The sequence below is a fragment of the Excalfactoria chinensis genome, chromosome 6, assembly GCF_039878825.1.
Source record: "Excalfactoria chinensis isolate bCotChi1 chromosome 6, bCotChi1.hap2, whole genome shotgun sequence".
NCBI lineage: Eukaryota > Metazoa > Chordata > Aves > Galliformes > Phasianidae > Excalfactoria > Excalfactoria chinensis.
Window position 1 is genome coordinate 19,657,273 of NC_092830.1, and position 17,291 is coordinate 19,674,563.

The window sequence follows — 17,291 nt, forward strand, 5'->3', positions numbered from 1 at the left end:
GAGACTCATGCCCACAAAGACCCCACCAAGGGACGGTGTCATACTGCAGCCCCTCAGGTTGCCAAATAGCTGCACTCTACCCAGGCAGTTCTGGCCATAGCATTAACTGAAAGCAAAGTGTGCAGCACATACCACAGCTCCCAGCCCTCTAGCAGAACAGCTGGCTGGGACTTCTGGGATGCATCTTACAGAAAAATAAAGACAACAGGGCTGGGAACATCTTTCAGTTTTGCAGGCTACAAAGCAGAAGAGCAGCTGCCCATCGTTGTAGTGCAGCTCCCACCATCCCAACCCTTGCTTTGCTGTGACTGGGGTGGGTAAGCAACCTGGCTGTAGCATCTCACCCTCCTCACCACACCTCCCTGGGGGCATGGCTGAGGCTCTGTGTGGGGAAACCACCGCCCCAGGGGGAGAGAGGGCCCCAAGTCGCCAGCTCCCAGTTGTGACCTGCACAATGGACTTATTCCTTAGAGCACTCCACTGTGCTCTGTGGTATTAAGCAGGCCCCAGTGAGAAGAGCAGGCAGAAAGCTCCATTGTTAGCTGAGACTGATGTGGTATCCTGGTTTGTCTGGAGCATCTGTCTTCAGCAAGAGCTGAAAGCTGGGAGGAAGTATACGTGTGTTCCTGGGCATAAGGAGACATCTACAGATGGTGAAAGGCTTCCAGACCTCTGTATTTACCGGTGACCCTCTCCATCCCAATCTATTTGCCCAGTACAAGAGAAGCGGGGAATTACTGGAGGGAGCTCTACAGAGGTGATCAGGGCCTGGAGCATGTCTTCTGAGGAGAAGCTGAGAGGGCATGATTCACATTGCTGAAGGGCAGGTGTCCACAGAAAGGGGACACCAGCTCTCAGCTGTGTCCAGCACTGGGATAAGCAGCACCTGTGTGATCTCACTGCTGGCTGGTAGGAAGAATGCTTTCATTGGCTGCTGGTAGCACCCCTAAGGGCATCAGGAAAAAAAACAGCCAACCAAACAGCAAAATTTTGCCTACAGTGATGAAGAATCAGAAATAAACTGGGGGAGATGGCAATTCCCCCCCCAAGAGACCACCTTTATTCAGCAGTTCTCAGCTGTCCTGTAGGGTCACTTCTCACCTCCACCGTCGAGTTCTACATGAACAGCCACACTGCCCGAAGCTGTGCTGTCCCGCGTTGCTCCTGACTTCTGCAGCCCGAAACTGCCCCGCAATGTGCTGAGCCCTGCAAACTGCGGTAGGAAGAATCGCGCTTTAAGTTGCGGCGGGACGGCTTTTGGTTTTTTGCCTTTCCCCCCCCTCTCCAAACTCTTACCGTCGGTGAAGCCCAGCCAGCGATGCCGCCCCGCCTCCGGGGCAGAGCAGGGCGCAGTCCTCCTCCCGGGCCGCGCAGGCAGCCCTGCATGGGGGCGGGCCGGGGGCGGGCCGCGCCGAGTCGAGAGGAGCCGTGCTGAGCGGAGCCGGTGCTGCCGGGTGTTCCGCGAGGTGTAGCCGCGCACATGGGAACTCACCGCATCGTGCTGACGGGCCCCGGGCCCTGGGGCTTTCGCCTGGTGGGCGGCCGGGACTTCGAGCAGCCTCTCACCATCTCACGGGTAGGGCTGCGCGGGGCCAGGGCGGGCGGTGCGGGCGGCGCTGGGTGCCGGGGCTGCCCGGGAGCCGTGCGCTCTGCCGGCGGGTACGGCTCTGCGCGGAGCGAAGCGGCAGTGCGTCCGTGGGAGCCGAGCTGGGGTCGGCAGGTGGCTGCTGGCACAGGGCGGAGCTGTTTCCGCGGCCAGGTGTGTTTGCTTGGTGCCACTCTCTCCCCGAGGGTTCGGGGCGTCGCAGTTCACTCCATAGGACTGACCGTGCTGCTCTGCTACGGGACGCGTGTCCGCTTCTACTTGCCATGTATAGATAGAAAATCCATTGTTTACTGAAGCAATATTAACCTCTGTTATGTGACTCTCCCTGCTTCTGCTTTAAGCCCTTCTTACCCCTACTTAAGAAAAAATGAGTTAGGAAATGACGGCTAAAGCCTCATATCCAAGAGATTACACTGGTGTAACTTAAATTGCCTACCTCTACTCCAGTGTTTGCCAGCCAAGCACCAGGGCTGGGCTGTGGCCTTACTCCCTCTGTCCTGGTACCCACCTGCACACAGGCATCACTATGCCCTGCCCGGTGCTGCAATCAGGCACCTCCAAGAAGCAGGGTGTGCATACATGTCTCCTCCTGTGCAGAACAAGGAGCTCCCAGCTGCCCTTTACTTGTTGAGAGGTGTGCTGCTCAGCCTCCATCTGGGCTGTCCACTTGTCTTCATCCAGTACCATGTTAATCTCAAGTACATCTGACAGCCTGCAGCCCTTCTTCAGCTGGGGCCTGTGAGATTTGGTAGAATCACAGAATGGTTTGGGTTGGAAGGGACCTCAAAGACCACCCATTTCCAACAGTCTGTCATGGCTGGGGTTGCCAACTGCTAGATCAAGCATTAGTTCAGCTTACCCAGGACCCATCTAGCCCTGAAGACAGTGGGACCAGGCTGCTGTGTTCTGTGAATCCCTCCTGGAGAAACAGGGTGGCAAAAAGTATTCTTTTTATTTTTCTTTCTTTCTTTCTTTCTTTTAGATGCCCCCAGCCATCATGGCTGCCGGTCCTGCTGTCTGGTGGGCCCTGCATGCCACAGGGCTCCAGGGATGGCAGTGCTGTCAGATTCGCAGGAGGGGGGCTGTTGTTAATTTTGTCTCTGATCTCTTTTCTGGACATGAAAGTAGCTTTAGCGTAAGGGAAGTGATATTTGTTGCATTGTTTTGGTAATTGTTGCTGTTTCCTTCCAGTGAGACTGTCAGGCAGAAGTATGTCTGCAGCCCTACCTCATTGCTCCCACCTCTTCTCCTTGGCTGTCTTTGTCAGTGCTTGTGGTTGCATACCAAGGGACATAGATCAGCAAAGTGGCTGAAATAACTGTCCTGGGAGAAACCGGTTGTGACCCTGGAAGCTGAAACGTAATAAAATAGCCCTTCTGTTTTTGGTGATGAAAATGCTGGCAATTGGCAGTTCCTCTGATGCTTTTAATTCATGCTCCAGACTTTCAAGCCATCAGTCTTTCTACTGGTCCCTCTGGTCACAGCCCTGAGCTGGGTGCCCTACACCTCCCTTTGAAACAAGGAGACGTTCAGGCCGCTTTACCTGTCAGGAGCTCAGGTTTTGCCTCGGGCAGTGTCATGCCCAGGGTGAGCTATTCCGCTTGTCTTGGTATTTATGGCCCCCATCTCTGTCATACCTCAGTGCTTTGCTGCTCTCTTGTCTTCTCCACCACTGGCTGCCCTCAGGAGGGCTTCTCCCAGTCTCGATGGTGGGAGGGGGAGGCAGGACTGTTTGGGATGTAAAAGCAAGCTGGATGACTCAATACTAAGGCTAGGGAGGATGAGGATCAGAGGTATGGTGGGCACAGAGCCAGCAGAGCAACCTGCTCTGCCCCTCAGCTTCTGGCCAGCAGTGGCTGTGTGGTACTGGTGTCTAGTTGTGTATGATGAGAGTAACAGATGAAAAACAGTGATATATCCACAACTGTTCTTTTCTTGTCTTTTGTTGCTGCCCTAACCCCCTTTCCACTTGAGCCGTGCTTTCAGAACTGCTTCAGGCTCAGATGCATTGCAGCGTCCTCTTGTGTGCACAGTCCTGGGTCTGGGGTTGTGCTGGACCTCTGAGAGCAAGCATGGAGATAAGTATTCTGCATGAGACTTGCTCATAGAGCCCCCATCCCTTCCAGAGGGATGCCATACAGATGTCTCTGGTTCTTTTAATCACTATAGGATTTTGGTGTACGTTATTGTCTTTGTTCCTTTGTTGTCTTTTTGACCACTAGGCCAGTGCTTGCTGGATGCCCTTACAGGAGTAGGGAAGACCTTTGTCTTTGTGTCTTTCGATGACACCAGGTGGTCAGTCAATGGGGCAGAGCTATTCCCAAGTACCATCTGAGCCATGGATGGACACACTGCAGGATGATGGTGATTGTGGAGCTGTACAGGGTGGTTCCCAGTTAAATTCCTGTGAGACCAGCAGGGCTGGTGGAGGAAGCAATGAACGTGCTGTATGGAGAGATATGTGATAAAGCAATGTGGTTAACAGAGCCCATCCCCCTCTGTCCTTCAGGTAATACGAGCTTTTTCCTGCTTGTTTGCATTTTATTTTGATAAACACAGTGGATTTTTGTTTTGAGTTGAATATATACATGGCACTGTCCCATAACCCTGCTCTTGAGCTGAGTTTATGTTATGTGCTAGTGGCGTGTTGATCTTGAATGCTTGACCCAAAATACAGCTAAAATGGGAGTTGTGTTAGGCATTATGTTAGCCCAAGAAGCCTCGAGCCCCATTATAGAGTGGTGTCTGTCATAGACTCTGGCACTGGCCAGAGTCAGGGCACTTTTTTGTCTACATTTTTGTATGAAACTGAGTGTTTTCCAACTTTAAAAGTGGTTTCAAGACAGACAGTGCCAAAACTAATTTCAGTGATCCAAATGTAGGGCTGAATGTCCTGGGCTGAGGAGCTGCCAGGTTGGTTTGATGCTGGCTGATACTCTTGCTCTAAAAGGACCTGGCCTGGCTGAGGTGTGATGGAGCAGCCCTGGGCCATGGTGGTGACCAAGTATCCCCTACAGAGCCACCTGTGTTACAAGCTGGGGTGAGACAGGTGTGGGGACTGTACATCTCCGCTATCACACTCTGGGGGAGCAGTGCTGGCCAAAAACCTGGACAAAGAGATGCAGGTAGTCCTAATTCATGATTCCAAACGTTGGCCTTGGTAATGCCTGGAGCACCCTGCTAGAGTGAATGCATGGCTGACTGAATAGGATTTTCAGGAATGTGTAAGGGTTTTTGGAGCAAAACTACAGCAAAACCTGGGCTGCCATGATATGTATGTTTGATCTTCCCAGTGTATACCCTGGTCCTCCCTCAGCTGCCTTTGCACTACTGCTGGGAGGCAGAACCAGTAAGGGAAATGTTGCCTTCGCCTTTTTGCTACCCAGGGCCTAACAGTCACCTGCGAGAAGTTATGAGGACATACAGAGAGCATCTGGGAGGAATGCCCAGAGCCTTATGCTATGCATTGCTGCAAGAGCTGTCTCCTTGTCCTTTCACCAGGCTGCACTGTGTCTGCAGGCCTGCCCAGGTGGAGGTGGCTCAGGTGGCTCTGAGGCATGGCTGCTAGGGATGCAGCTTTCACCCACCAGCCTGGGCTGGAGCAACTGTACCAAGCTCAGCCCTATGGAGCTGCCACTGCTGGGAAACTCTTCTATCTTAATTCATACATATCATGGAAATGGAAATCTATTGGTTCCCAATGTGTTCTCCTGTCCTGTGGTACCAGGGCAGGGATGTCCCTTGAGCTGTGCAGGCACCTCAGGCAGAGTTTGTAAAATGCTTTGTGTTTGAAGGGTGCTACATCAAAAGCGCTGAAGCAAATGGATTTATTTTCTCTTACTATAAACAGGGAAGATTTTTTTTTTTCTTGCAGTATAAGCAGGGAAATTAAGAGAGGCCTTAACTGCATAAACAATTGATGCAGTTCTGGACTGTGACACAGTATCTGAGATGGTTGCTGATTTCACCACATGTTGTTTTATTTAGAGGATGAGATAAACCATCGGGGAACGCTCTGCTGATGAGCAACTTATGTAATGCTTTTGAGGCCTTGTAAGAAAACATTATACTTCTGTGCATTTGTATTTTGATGTGAGGCAGATTGCAAAGCGAATTGTAAGAATGCACAGCCTCTAGCATTACTCCTGTGCACTGTCGGGACTCTGACCAGCATCCCCCATTGCCTTGCTGAGGTCAGCCCTCTCCAGGCGGTGTCTGAGCTCTCCTGCTCTTAATCCTCTGAGTGAGCTCCAGGCTGGGCGGCATCCGATTGCGGCAGTGCGTGGAGCTGTTGCATCTTGGAGGGGGGATCTCACAGGTCTGCTTGTGAAGAACCTGCTTGTGCTTCCCACTCCCCAATAAGCAGGGATGGGGAACGTGCCTGCTTGCATTTTCTCATAGCCTCTGATCTCTGCTGACCCAGCTGCATGCTTTTGCTGGGAGAAGCTGTGGCTGCTTAGCATAGTATTCTGGCACAGAGTGCATTACTCATGGTAAAACAGCACTGTGTGGGTGGGGAGGATTAAACCGATCAGCAGGGATGTCTCGTTGTTGCTGGTGGCCTTATAAGTATGTTACTGTATGACTGTATGGTCCAGCAGAAGCACAGCTGGGTTTTCCTCTCAAGCTCAGATAGGTGCTGTTTATCCAGGTCTCTTCCCACACTGTTATTCTTAATTTTCTTGCTTTCTTATCTTTTCATCGCTTCTTCAGGTGTGTGTCTAGGTGTGGAGTATCAGGTGGTGCCAGAGGCTGTGGGGTCTGTGAGGAACTGCAGAGGGCTGAGAGAGCCTCTGAATGGATAGGGAGTGGGGCAGCAGCTTCCCTTATTGTTCCCATCGGTGCCACTTGGATCCTTATCTGCAGAGGAGATGCCACATGTCCCTGCAAAGGAATGGCAAAGCTTGCTAGAGAGCATGTATGGAGTTGATTGCAGCAGATGTAAAGTGTGGTTCTGTTTGGCTAGCGCTGGGACAGACAGAGGTTTTATAAAGAAGGCTTGGTGCTGGGTAAGCAGCCAAATACATCTCATTCTCTGCTAAATCAAAGCATTTTCTAGTGTGTAAACACACTTGCCCAAATACACAAGCTTGGAGCTTAACGTGTCACAGACAAATCCTTTGTTGGCTGCTGGGCTCCAGGCAGGGAAACAACAGCAGGCAAACCACCTGTGGTGAGAAACCTGGAACTTGGCAAACTCCTGCTGGTACTGGCAAGATAGAGCCCAAAGTGTGTGTGTGGAGGGAAGGTAGAGCAGGGCCAGGTGGTGCACGTGAACATTAATCTTCACCGTGTGGTATGACCAAATCATGTAGGTTTTTCTTTAGCCCCACCAACCCTGAGTCTGCAGGATCTTTGCCCAGGTGTCCATCCATCACATAATCTTAGATGTTAGCTACCACACTGAGCTTTGCATCAGTAAAATTGTGGATTATGGGGTTCATTTTTTTCCCTAGGCTGAAGAACATATCTGAGCTCATTCCTACTTTTACTGAGCTGGTGGCAGGGACTTGGATTGGTGCTCTGCCTGTGTCTAGATGTCTGTGGTGGCACCGGTAACACAGGGCAGGCAGATCCATCGCAATCTCCAGCCTTTCCCACCTGCTGAGGTGGATATATGGAAGCTGCAGTTGCCTCCTGGCCCAGTTGTTGGAGGTCTGATCCTGCACACAGGGCATGTTCACATATCTGAACTTGTGGCAACTGCTCAACATAGACAGCTTCACTTGCACAGATGAACCCAGGCCAGATGTCTACACCAGCCAGACAGAGCGTCCTTGTTGACTCTGGGCAACACCTACATCAGCTTTGGGAGCTGTTTTGGATACAGTATCAAACAGTTCTGCTCAACATGCCTCAGCATTGTCTGTTCAGCAGTGAAATGACCTAATGGCAAAGTATCACACAATTGCCTCTGGGTGTACACGAGGAGGTAGGGCATGGCTTGTTTCCAGAGAGCCTAAGGGTGTGATGTTACAGGATGTGCAGTGCTATTCATTCAGCCGTTGTAGTGTCCTGATGCCATGTGGTCCCTCTGCCAGAGGCTGCTTGATGCAGTGTGGGAAGCCCGAGCTGGTTGGGAGCTGCCTTGAATGAGACAGGAAGCCCTGCCTTTGCACATGATAAAACTTGTGCTTACAGGTTGTGCTCCTTCCAGCCCTCTTCACCCTCCCATGCAGCAGTGCAGCTGTATCCAGTTGTGTACCAGCTGCTGCTTCCCAGCCCCCAGGTACCAGGTGGTCTGCAATCTGTGGGCTGCTCATGAGCCTGTAGGCTTTTCATTTTTAGTCTGCCTTATTGGATCATGTCAGCCTGGCTGATACCTTCCAGTGCTTTGAGCACCCCTACCCACTGTCATGGAGCGGGGAGGGATGCCACACAAATAGAAGCAGAAAATAGGAACATTTTCTGCTTTCCTGAGTTAACTGGTAGGTGAACATATCTCAAAAGCAACAATGATGGTACTGAAATGAGCCCAGACTGTACTGTGAGAGGGTAGGCAGCATCATTAGTAGCGTTAATCATCCTAAAGGGCTGGGGGATGGGTTCTGTGAGGTCCTGGGCTCTGTGCAGACATGTTTGCTATGAGTGATGCTGGCAGAGCATAAGCTGGATGTTGCAGGGAAATGCTTTCTGGAAGGTTACAATTCAGGGCAAGTTATGTCAAGAACTGAAGGAGCTGGCTTTTTAAACGTTTCCTCTTGGCAGATTTGCTTATCTTCTTCATTACCGTGCATCCTTGTGGCTTTCCCTTAGGGGAGAGGTCTGCATGGTACCTGCTGGGTGTAATTGCCCTTGTGCTGCCAGTGACTCTTATCTGGCCGAGAGCAGTACTCATATTTCACATTCCTCCTGAGTGGACACAGGAGGGGAACGTGACTCCACAAGCACAGCAGGCAAAGGGCTGAGATGTCCCTGCAGACACCACACTCACATCCTGGTGGCTCCTGGGGTTTCTGTGGGAGATTACTGTATCTTAGTGCCTGGCTGCTTGGGCTCAACTGCTGCTTGTGGTACAGGATCATTTTTAGCAGCCTGCCAAATGCTGCATAGGCTGTCAGCCTTTAAATGCAAACCATACGGCTGACCTCCGGCAGCGTTCCAGTGGTGGGTGTTAATCCACTGTAATTCTTGACCACTTGGCAATCCTGTCTGATCAAAAATGAATCACTGACTGTGTGCTGCGCTCAGCACTCCTCCCAGGGCTGAGTAATGTGCCCCCATCCCATTTCTATCAACAGAGGAGATAAAGACATTAAGGAACCCAGGGCTTAGGGTTAAGGCCCAGCACTTAGGGTGCTACCCACAGTATGTCTCCTGCATGTTCCCTTGGGTGTAATGCTGTCCCCAGGGGTCTGTCTCATGGTTTGTCAAACAGCAGCTCCTAAATCCTGTAGGACTGTAGGCCCCTTCCAGTGCTCAAGATTTCTTCATGTCTGCTGTCTGTCTCTGTTACAGGTTTTACATGAAGATATTCTAGAGGCAATGGCTACCAGCAGGATTGACTGATCCCATGGGCTGCTTATGAGCTGAGGGCCACAGCTTGGCAGACAATAATCTTCACATTTAAAGCAGATTTTCTGTCTGCCTGGTGCCTTGTCTGTTTTTTTTTCATCAGTGCCTTCCTGATGGCTGAGCATTTTTAGCCCAGGGAAACCAGTGATTGCAGCTAATGCATGACACCCCTAGGAGGAGAATGTTTCCCTAGGGGGGATGATTTGCCATCCAGTCCTGCATTAGGAGCACTCTAAATCTTGTGAACCACATTTGTTTATGTTTGAAGGCTCTGTAGGGTTTGCTCAGCTGCTTTCCAGCATGCTGAAACCTAGCACGAATGTGTAGAATGAATACCAGTTGCAACAAACTCATAAATGAGGTGTGTCCCAGCTGCAAGGCATGTTTAATCTGAACTCCTGTTTGGGAGCAGTCCACCCTTCTCATTTCCTCTGCCTGTTAAATAATTGATGAAAGGTCACAGTAGTTATGATACAACTCCCACAGGATCATTAAAGCTGCACAAAATCTTATGTACTGATTGCAAAGCTGCAAGCAGATGTGGCACTCTTCACCCTCTGTCTAGGCAACAATTCTAGTCCAAAGAAGTTGTGTTGTTAAAAGGACATCTCTTTAGCAGAAGTAGGGGAAAAAATGAGTGAGATTTTTCAGTTGATTAGCTTGAAAATGCCAAGTTTTAGCTGGGATCTTTTTTCACAAGGAACACTGTACTGGAGGTGTTACTGCATAGTGCCTCCTGCCTGGGGTCACAGTGAGATCACCCTGAGCTCCTTCCCATCCATCACTTCTCAGACATCACTGCAGCTCTTTAGCAATGCTGGAATATGTCTGGGAAGCAAAGCATCATGCATGAAAAGGGAGATGTAATACATCAGATTGTATCAAGGTGAGGCCAGGATAGGAGGCTAGGGATGCTGCTGGTGATTTTTTGGAAAGTATGGTCAGATTGCATTTTAAAAATGAGTTTTCTGGTGCCTTTCTGCATCACTATCCACTTGTTAGGTCAAGCACTGCTTTGTGATTGATCACACTGAAGTCAGTGAGGCTGTTGTGCCTGTTCCTGGGCTAAACTAGCTTGTTAAAGGTACAGTTCAAAACCTTGAGCCCAAATCTTTTTCACGAAGGAGGGAGCAAATGAGATCATGATGCAGACAAAGGTGTTCATGTTTGACATTGACTCTGATCCTCTCCCTTTTCTGGTATAGTTTGTAGAAGCCAGAATTTCCTGGCAGCAAATTCTGCTCTGGAGATCACCTCACTGTCCTGCAAAGAATAGAGCTGTGTTCTCAGTGTTTTGTTCTCTACTACTGTATGGTAACTGTTGAGGCATGGCCTGAAACACTAATTGAGCACCTGGAGAAAGCAACAGCTCAGCCCTGGGAGCACAGGTGAAAGCAATTCATCTGTGTGACTGGTAGGGCTGGAGCCTGGCTGCACCTCTCTTAGACCCCATTTGAGGGCTGATTTGCGGGCTGACTTTGAGGGCTGGGAAAATTCTCTGGTTGGTGATCTCTCTTTTGTGGAGTTTTACCCTGTGAGCCTGAGTCTTCAGTGATGGGTGAGCCATCTGTTTTTCCTTTCCTTGTAACACCTTTCTATTGTGTTTGTCCTTTGTCATCATGTGTCTTGTATTACCATTCCATCATGTAGATCCTTGTGATTGTTACAACTACAAAGGCAGTTTATACTATTTTTCATAGAAGTACAGAATAGCCTGGGTTGAAAAGGACCGCGATGATCATCTAGTTTCAAGCCCCTGCTATATGCAGGGTCACCAACCACCAGACCAGGCTGCCCAGAGTCACATCCAGCCTGGCCTTGAATGCCTCCAGGGATGGGGCATCCACAACTTCCTCGGGCAACCTGTTCCAGTGTGTCACCACCCTCTAAGTGAAAAACTTTCTCCTAGTCTCTAACCTAAACCTCCCCTGTCTCAGTTTAAAACCATTCCCCCTTGTCCTATTTTGTCACTTACTCACCCCCACCCCCTACAAAATCTTTTTCTGTGGATGCTAGAAGAGAATTGTAATCATAACATTCATAGGGGAGTGCTAAGAGACTTGTATCCAGATAAGTTTCTGCTGACATTTTGCTTTGGTTAGTTTTTATCTTCTTGCTTTCAGGCACCAGCAAGAGAAGCCTGGGGTGCTCCAGCCATCTTTCAAACGTTACTTGGGAAGCCTACTCATCTGTTTTGTTTTCTTGTAGGTAACTCCAGGTAGCAAAGCTGCAATAGCCAACCTGTGTATAGGAGACCAGATCATAGCCATTGATGGAGTGAACACAGATAACATGACGCACCTTGAGGCACAGAACAAAATCAAGAACTGTGCAGATGAGCTCACCCTGACGGTCAGCAGGTATGTCACCACGGTGGGTGGGGAGAGGGGAGATGTGGAGTGAGCAGTAGCTGTGTTTTGGTTTGGCAGCAGTCCTATAAAGTCAGTTTGTTTAACCTGACCTCTTACTGCTTTGAAAGACCAGGCGCTTGGTTGCAAGAGGGTGCTGCCTTTCAGCCTTTAATCCTAACGCTGCTTGCATTTTCTGCACTTTGACCTTATGAAAACAATATTCCCAGTGAGAAATTGGCGGATAAGTTGTCAGTGTCTGTCAACCTGTTCTGTGGTGTCTGACAGTAAGAAATCCAAGACAGGTCTCATGAAAACTTCACTCATAGCAGAGGAGGTGACCAGAGATTACCTTTCTTCCTGTTGCAATACTTTAGCAGTTAACATGTGTGATTGTGTGCTGTCCAAACTATTAATTGACTAGTTTTTGCCACATATAGACTCAGAAAGATTGCTCTCTTTCAAGTTTAAAAGTACCAGAGCCTGGTGGGATGCTTGAGATTTACCCTTGTTTCAGACTGCAGCGGTGGGTACCAACCTCACAGCAGATTCAAGGGAGATGCAAAAGCATGCCTCAAGTAATACAGTAGTTCAGTTGTTTGGGACCCTTCTATGATGACAGAAAGTCTTTTACTGTAACTTGCGTAATGCTAGCAATTCAGCATTATTTCCCAGGTCAGGAAGAAATGATGGGCCTTGGCCAAAAAAAGCCTGATAATTCATTGAGGGAATTCACGGAGATAAGAGAGGAGTAGAGGAAAGGCAGTGTGAATGGGTGGTGAGTGGCATGGCAGCCTGCTAGCCCCGGCATTTCTCATGCTGGCCCCTAATGTGGCAGCCTTCCGGCAGAGGAGTGCTCCTTGGCTGCCCCAAAATGTCTTGCTTCTTGGTTAGCAAGCCAGTGCTGTGTGGTTGTGGCTAGGAGAGAGGAGAGGAGGCCAAGGCTCTTTTAGCTGCTGAGCAGGCTCAGTCTTACAGATCATTGAGTCTGTAAAATGTGTTTGCTAATGTTAATTACCAAGCCGTTAACTTTACAGCTGCCCCATGTTCTTATCAGCCTTGGGTGTGGAAGCTGCCCGCAGGCAGGTTTCTAGCTGCCTGTGCAGCTGAGTGGAACCATGCAGGGCTTTGAGCTGAAACTGCTCAACTCTCTTTCAAAACCATCTTTAAATGAGACACCATGAAGTGTGACAGACTGCTCCTGTACTGATTGACAAGTACTGCTGACTAAATGGCCAAAGAGAGTGAATAGTGCAAAGAAGTGAAAAGCAATGATCTAATTACTTTTCCACCTCAGGGTTTAATAGTGTAGCTCATTGCCCTGTATAAAATCCATTTTAGATGGCTCTAAGGGCCTTTAAGTCTTTGGTCCTCTTTGTTCTTTGGGATTAAGATTCTGCTTAGGGAAGAAATGCTTACTTGTTTGGAGGTTTGATAGCTGCTAGAGATGTTTGTATTTGGGGCTATGATACCACAGGATGCTTTTCCAGAGGAAAAAGCACTGCTTTAATGCCAAAAGGCAGTCGTGCATCACACTCTTTCCTGGTCATTCTCTCATGAGGTTATTTTATCATTAGCCCTCAGCTGTCTCCTTATGGGCCTCTGTAACTGCATCTTTTTGTGGATGTGGCTCTCTAACCAGCTGCCTGGATACATAGGGGGAAGGATATTGCCTGTGCTTCAACACCACCAGCTCCTGGCTTGGCTCTCCATGCTCTACAGCTATAGCTCATGAGCTGGATCCATGTACAAAGCAGCTGTGCTGGCAAGGGCTGCTGGCAAAGGCTCCGGGGCTGACAGGGCAACAGCTCAGTAACTGGAACTGTTGTTATGGATCTTCAGTGGTCTTTAAGTTAATACTTGATTAATTTTAAATGATTGCTCATGGAGATGTGTGCAAAATGCTGTCAGATCTGCATTCAGGGTAGCAGCATGGCTGTGCCAGGAGGGATTTTTACAGATGCTTGCTGGAGTTCATGTCAAAGATTTCAGTTCCGTGAAGGGACACCGCTGTTGTGACAGTGGGGACATGATTTGTGACTATACTGTGAATGCTGTAGGTGTACATGAGTTCAAGAGGAGACTGGATGTATTTATAGGTAAAATCTGTAAAGGACAGTATATACCAACATAGTATCTCTGCTGCAGAAAGACCCTTGGCTGCAAACAGCTGGAGGCTGGAGTGTTCTGGGGAAGTATGGTGCTATGCTCATCTTGTTCTTGTGCTTCTTCCTCACAGCTAAACAAATACTATGTGTGTTCATATGCATCTATGCAACCCTCTTTTTTAGCAGTAGCTGAGTGGTTAAAATGTCCTTATCTTTGGCTGCACTGGTGATTACTTAAGAGAAGTGTAAATGTAGAGAACCAGAGAGACTTAAACACTTCTGGTAAAGGAAATGCTGTTTGTACTGTGTACTTGATTGAGAATATCAACAGCATTCCGATGTTTCCTGTTTCGGTATTTTCCTAAATGATGGTAACAGTCCAGAAATATTTCAGATCAGATTGTAGGCAGGAAATCGTGTCTAACACATGTCGCTGTTAAAAAAGGGTCGAAGTACTAGCAGGAGAGAATGTGCCTGCACTGCTTTTTTTCACCCAAAGGGGCAAACTTATTGTTTGCAGAAATAGATTGATTTTTATTTTATTTTATTTATTTTGTCTCAGGTTTAAAGTCAGTCACAAACTGTTTTCTTGAATGTGCTTTTCTAAGTGGTGCTGCCAGGTGCTTTGCTGCATGATGTGTGAGCAGAGCTGGAGAAGTCTGCTTTCAGCCTTGGAAGTGGCTCTTTTACAGTGTTGGCGCACACACCAAATTCCTGCTGGACTTAGCAAGTCTAGCAGGTCACCCCTCTTTTCTCAGCCTTTGTTCATTTTGCTTTTTGTTTCAGTGTAGAAAGTCCTCTTAGAAACAGCTCTCAATAAATGAAGGAAAAGTTTCTGTTATTGTCCTCAGTGGAGCCCGTTCAAGCTCTGCACCACAGTTTTCTTTGATATGCATAGAAAGACCTTCCTACAGAGGTCTGCACTTCAGTCAACTCAAAACCAGCTGGTTGTGAAGCTGAGAAATTTCACAGGTGGAGTTTTAAGCCTCTTGCATTCATCAGAGGAAGGAAGTTTGGGATCTTGAGTCTTTGAGAAGAGCTCTTTTTGTTGTTATTGTTGGGTTTGTTTTATTCTTCTTTGCAGTGCATGTGCATACCTCTTGTCACTGACATTTGAGGGTCAAGCAAAGCCTTGTCCCTGTCTGCCCCTCTCACAAGCATACCACTAATTTGCCTTTTGGTGGTGGTGAACAGCTGGACGTGTCCAGCAGTCTGAAGAGCACTGTCACTTTGCGCAGGAAAATTGGTGAACTTTGGGAAAGAAATACACTTGGATGAGAAAGCACTCAAAGATACTCAAACAAAAACTCACCCACCAGCCACAGAGACCACGGCATCACTAATGTCAGTGGTGATGCTTGTAGTGAATCTGTCACACAGCTCTGTGTAGCAGTAGCTACAGATGGGCAGAAGTGGACAAATACTCATTTCAGTTGCTGTACAGGTGAAAGTTATCTCTGAAAGAAGTGGCTGTAGTCACCCAGTGGGGTAGCAAATCTGTGCTTGTGTGCAGCCATGAGCAACTCCAAGGTAAATTGGGTATTTATATTTTGTTAACAAAAGAAGAAATATCCCTAAAGCCCTTCCTTTGTGTCTGGAGGCAGGTTGGGGTGGTAACAGGAAAAGGAGATTTATGGAAAAGAGTGCACACATGTAATCTTGTTTTCTGCTCCTACTGTCCTTTTCTTCAAATTCCAATCTCCTACTCAGCAGCCCTGCTGCCAGTGTATGATATATTAATACATTTTTCTGTTTGCAAAACAGTCTGTTACTCTGCTAAAAGTGATGCCAAGGAATGAAGCTATGCATTTTTTTCATTGAAAACCACTGAGATCAGGAAAGTCAAATCTGCTACCAGCAGATGTTAAATGCATTGTCAAAAAGGGTCGTGTGTAATGCTTACGGAGAAGGAGGAAGGGGAGATAGAGACAGACAGAGAATATCCTTTGTGCCATACTCGGTAGGTTCAGCTGCACCCTCTCTGTGGGAAGCTCCCCATCCTTGTTCCACGTGTTCCAGTGTTCAGCTGTGGCTGCACAAAGCCACAATAGGCTTGGGTTTGTGTTCTAGGAAGTCCGAGGAGTTTGTTGACTCATTTAAGCTTGCTTTTTGCTTCCCTGCCAGCAAGAGTTTTCCAGGTCTGTCATCATGCTAATAATGCCTGTGGCCTGGGAAGCCTGGAGCTGTGCACAGCTATATAAGGAGATGTGGAGTGGCCACCTCCTGCAGCTCATGGCTCTCCTGGCTGCCTTTATGTTCCCCAGCTCTCTCAGCAGCTTTTACCAGTGATGGGTTCTTTCATAGGCATTTTGGCAAGTTGAGCCTAGTGTTTGCCATGCTGTTACATCCTCTTTGGCAAGGTAAAAGCTGTGAACTCTGTAGCTGGCTAGTTCAGAAACAGTAGGTGTGCTTTAACCTTTGCCTCTTATCTAAAAACCTGGGAGCTTCTGAAAGAGAAATTGTTTAGGTCTTCCCTCATTTTTCACCTAACAAACTTTCTGCCACAGAAGAAACTTTCCTGCTTTAGGAGTTCAGTTGCTACTTTGGTAAATTAGTCGTGACTCAGTGTCTGAAATAAAGAATGTAAATGTGCCTTTCTTACTGATCTTATTTGCGCAATTCTTGATTGCAGCATTAGATCCTCATTTTCCAGCACTGAATTTTCCCTTGAAGCTATGGCCTAGCTCTGCACGCAGAGCATTGATAACAAAATGTAGCCTTTTGAGATTGCTTATGTTATACTGTATTCAAGCCAAGCTTTGTGAAAAATGATGAATTTCACAAATACTTCTTTCAATTCTTGCCTTGACTTGCATGCAGTTTCCTTCCTCTCCTTCCTACCAGTACCTCTGCATCCAAGCTAGCATCTGTTCTTATCTGAGGTCTTTGTTACTGCCTGGATGGAGCAGCAAATGCGTTGCTCATTCCCTGGCCTAGTCTTGTTTGCCCTCTATCCTGTGGTAAGGAAACAGTATGGAAATGTAAACTACAAAAGTGATGAAGTTTGTATATTTGCATGCCCGCTATTAGTTTTCCTGGCAGGTGTTCCTGTGTTTGTCTGATAGTTATGAGTCCGATCTCTCTTTCTGCACTAAGTGTTGCTCCCTTTGCTGGAGTATACAGGAGAAAATATATTCTAAATTTGGATTTGAGATTGATGCCCACTCCCTGCTTCCCGTAAGTGGTATGAATACTTGCAGATATGGTGCAGATGCAATCAGTCTAACCAGTCCAGCTGACTTGCACCTCATATCCCTACTTCCCAGCCTTCCAGAAGATAAGTCCTAGGCTAGCAGTTACACAGAGGAGAACTTTTGGGTGTTATTACTCTGTCTCACTTCAGTGCAAGTGCAGGCACCGGTGGCAAGAGCCCTTTACTCAGAGCAGGCATTGCTGCAGTCCTACTGATTACCCACAGATCACGCTTCCACAGTGGTGTGGTGGGATGGGACATGTGCTGTGCTGGACCCACTAGGCAATGCATCCCAAACAATGCTGCCTCATCTTCAGCTTTGCTGGGGCCATAAATGGGCTGTTGTGAGAGCAAGTGAAGGGCTTTGTGGCATCTGTTGTGAAGACAAAGGGAAGCTTTGTCCTCCTGGCCTTAGAGGGGCAACTGTGCAGGCTGTTTAACCTTTCTGCTTGGATAGCATCTAAACTGGATTGAAAGGAAAGCCTGGGGTGACCTTGCTGCTTCCATTTATATCCAGTGAC

General features: G+C 48.2%; 1 protein-coding gene across 2 annotated transcripts in view; it reads left to right on the forward strand.

Annotated features, from left to right (window-relative positions):
* Nucleotides 1-1,376: 1,376 nt before the first annotated feature.
* The window catches only part of PDLIM1 (PDZ and LIM domain 1), a 36,639-nt gene continuing 20,724 nt past the window's right edge, over nucleotides 1,377-17,291 (forward strand). Inside the window, exons 1-2 of one of the 2 annotated variants that reach the window (XM_072340591.1) lie at nucleotides 1,377-1,576; nucleotides 11,330-11,481. In XM_072340591.1, coding sequence (XP_072196692.1) covers nucleotides 1,481-1,576; nucleotides 11,330-11,481 — 248 coding nt within the window. In that variant the 5' untranslated portion in view covers nucleotides 1,377-1,480. Of the gene's footprint in view, nucleotides 1,577-10,589; nucleotides 10,680-11,329; nucleotides 11,482-17,291 lie in introns of those variants that run through there. The other variant, XM_072340592.1, reaches the window with a different exon arrangement.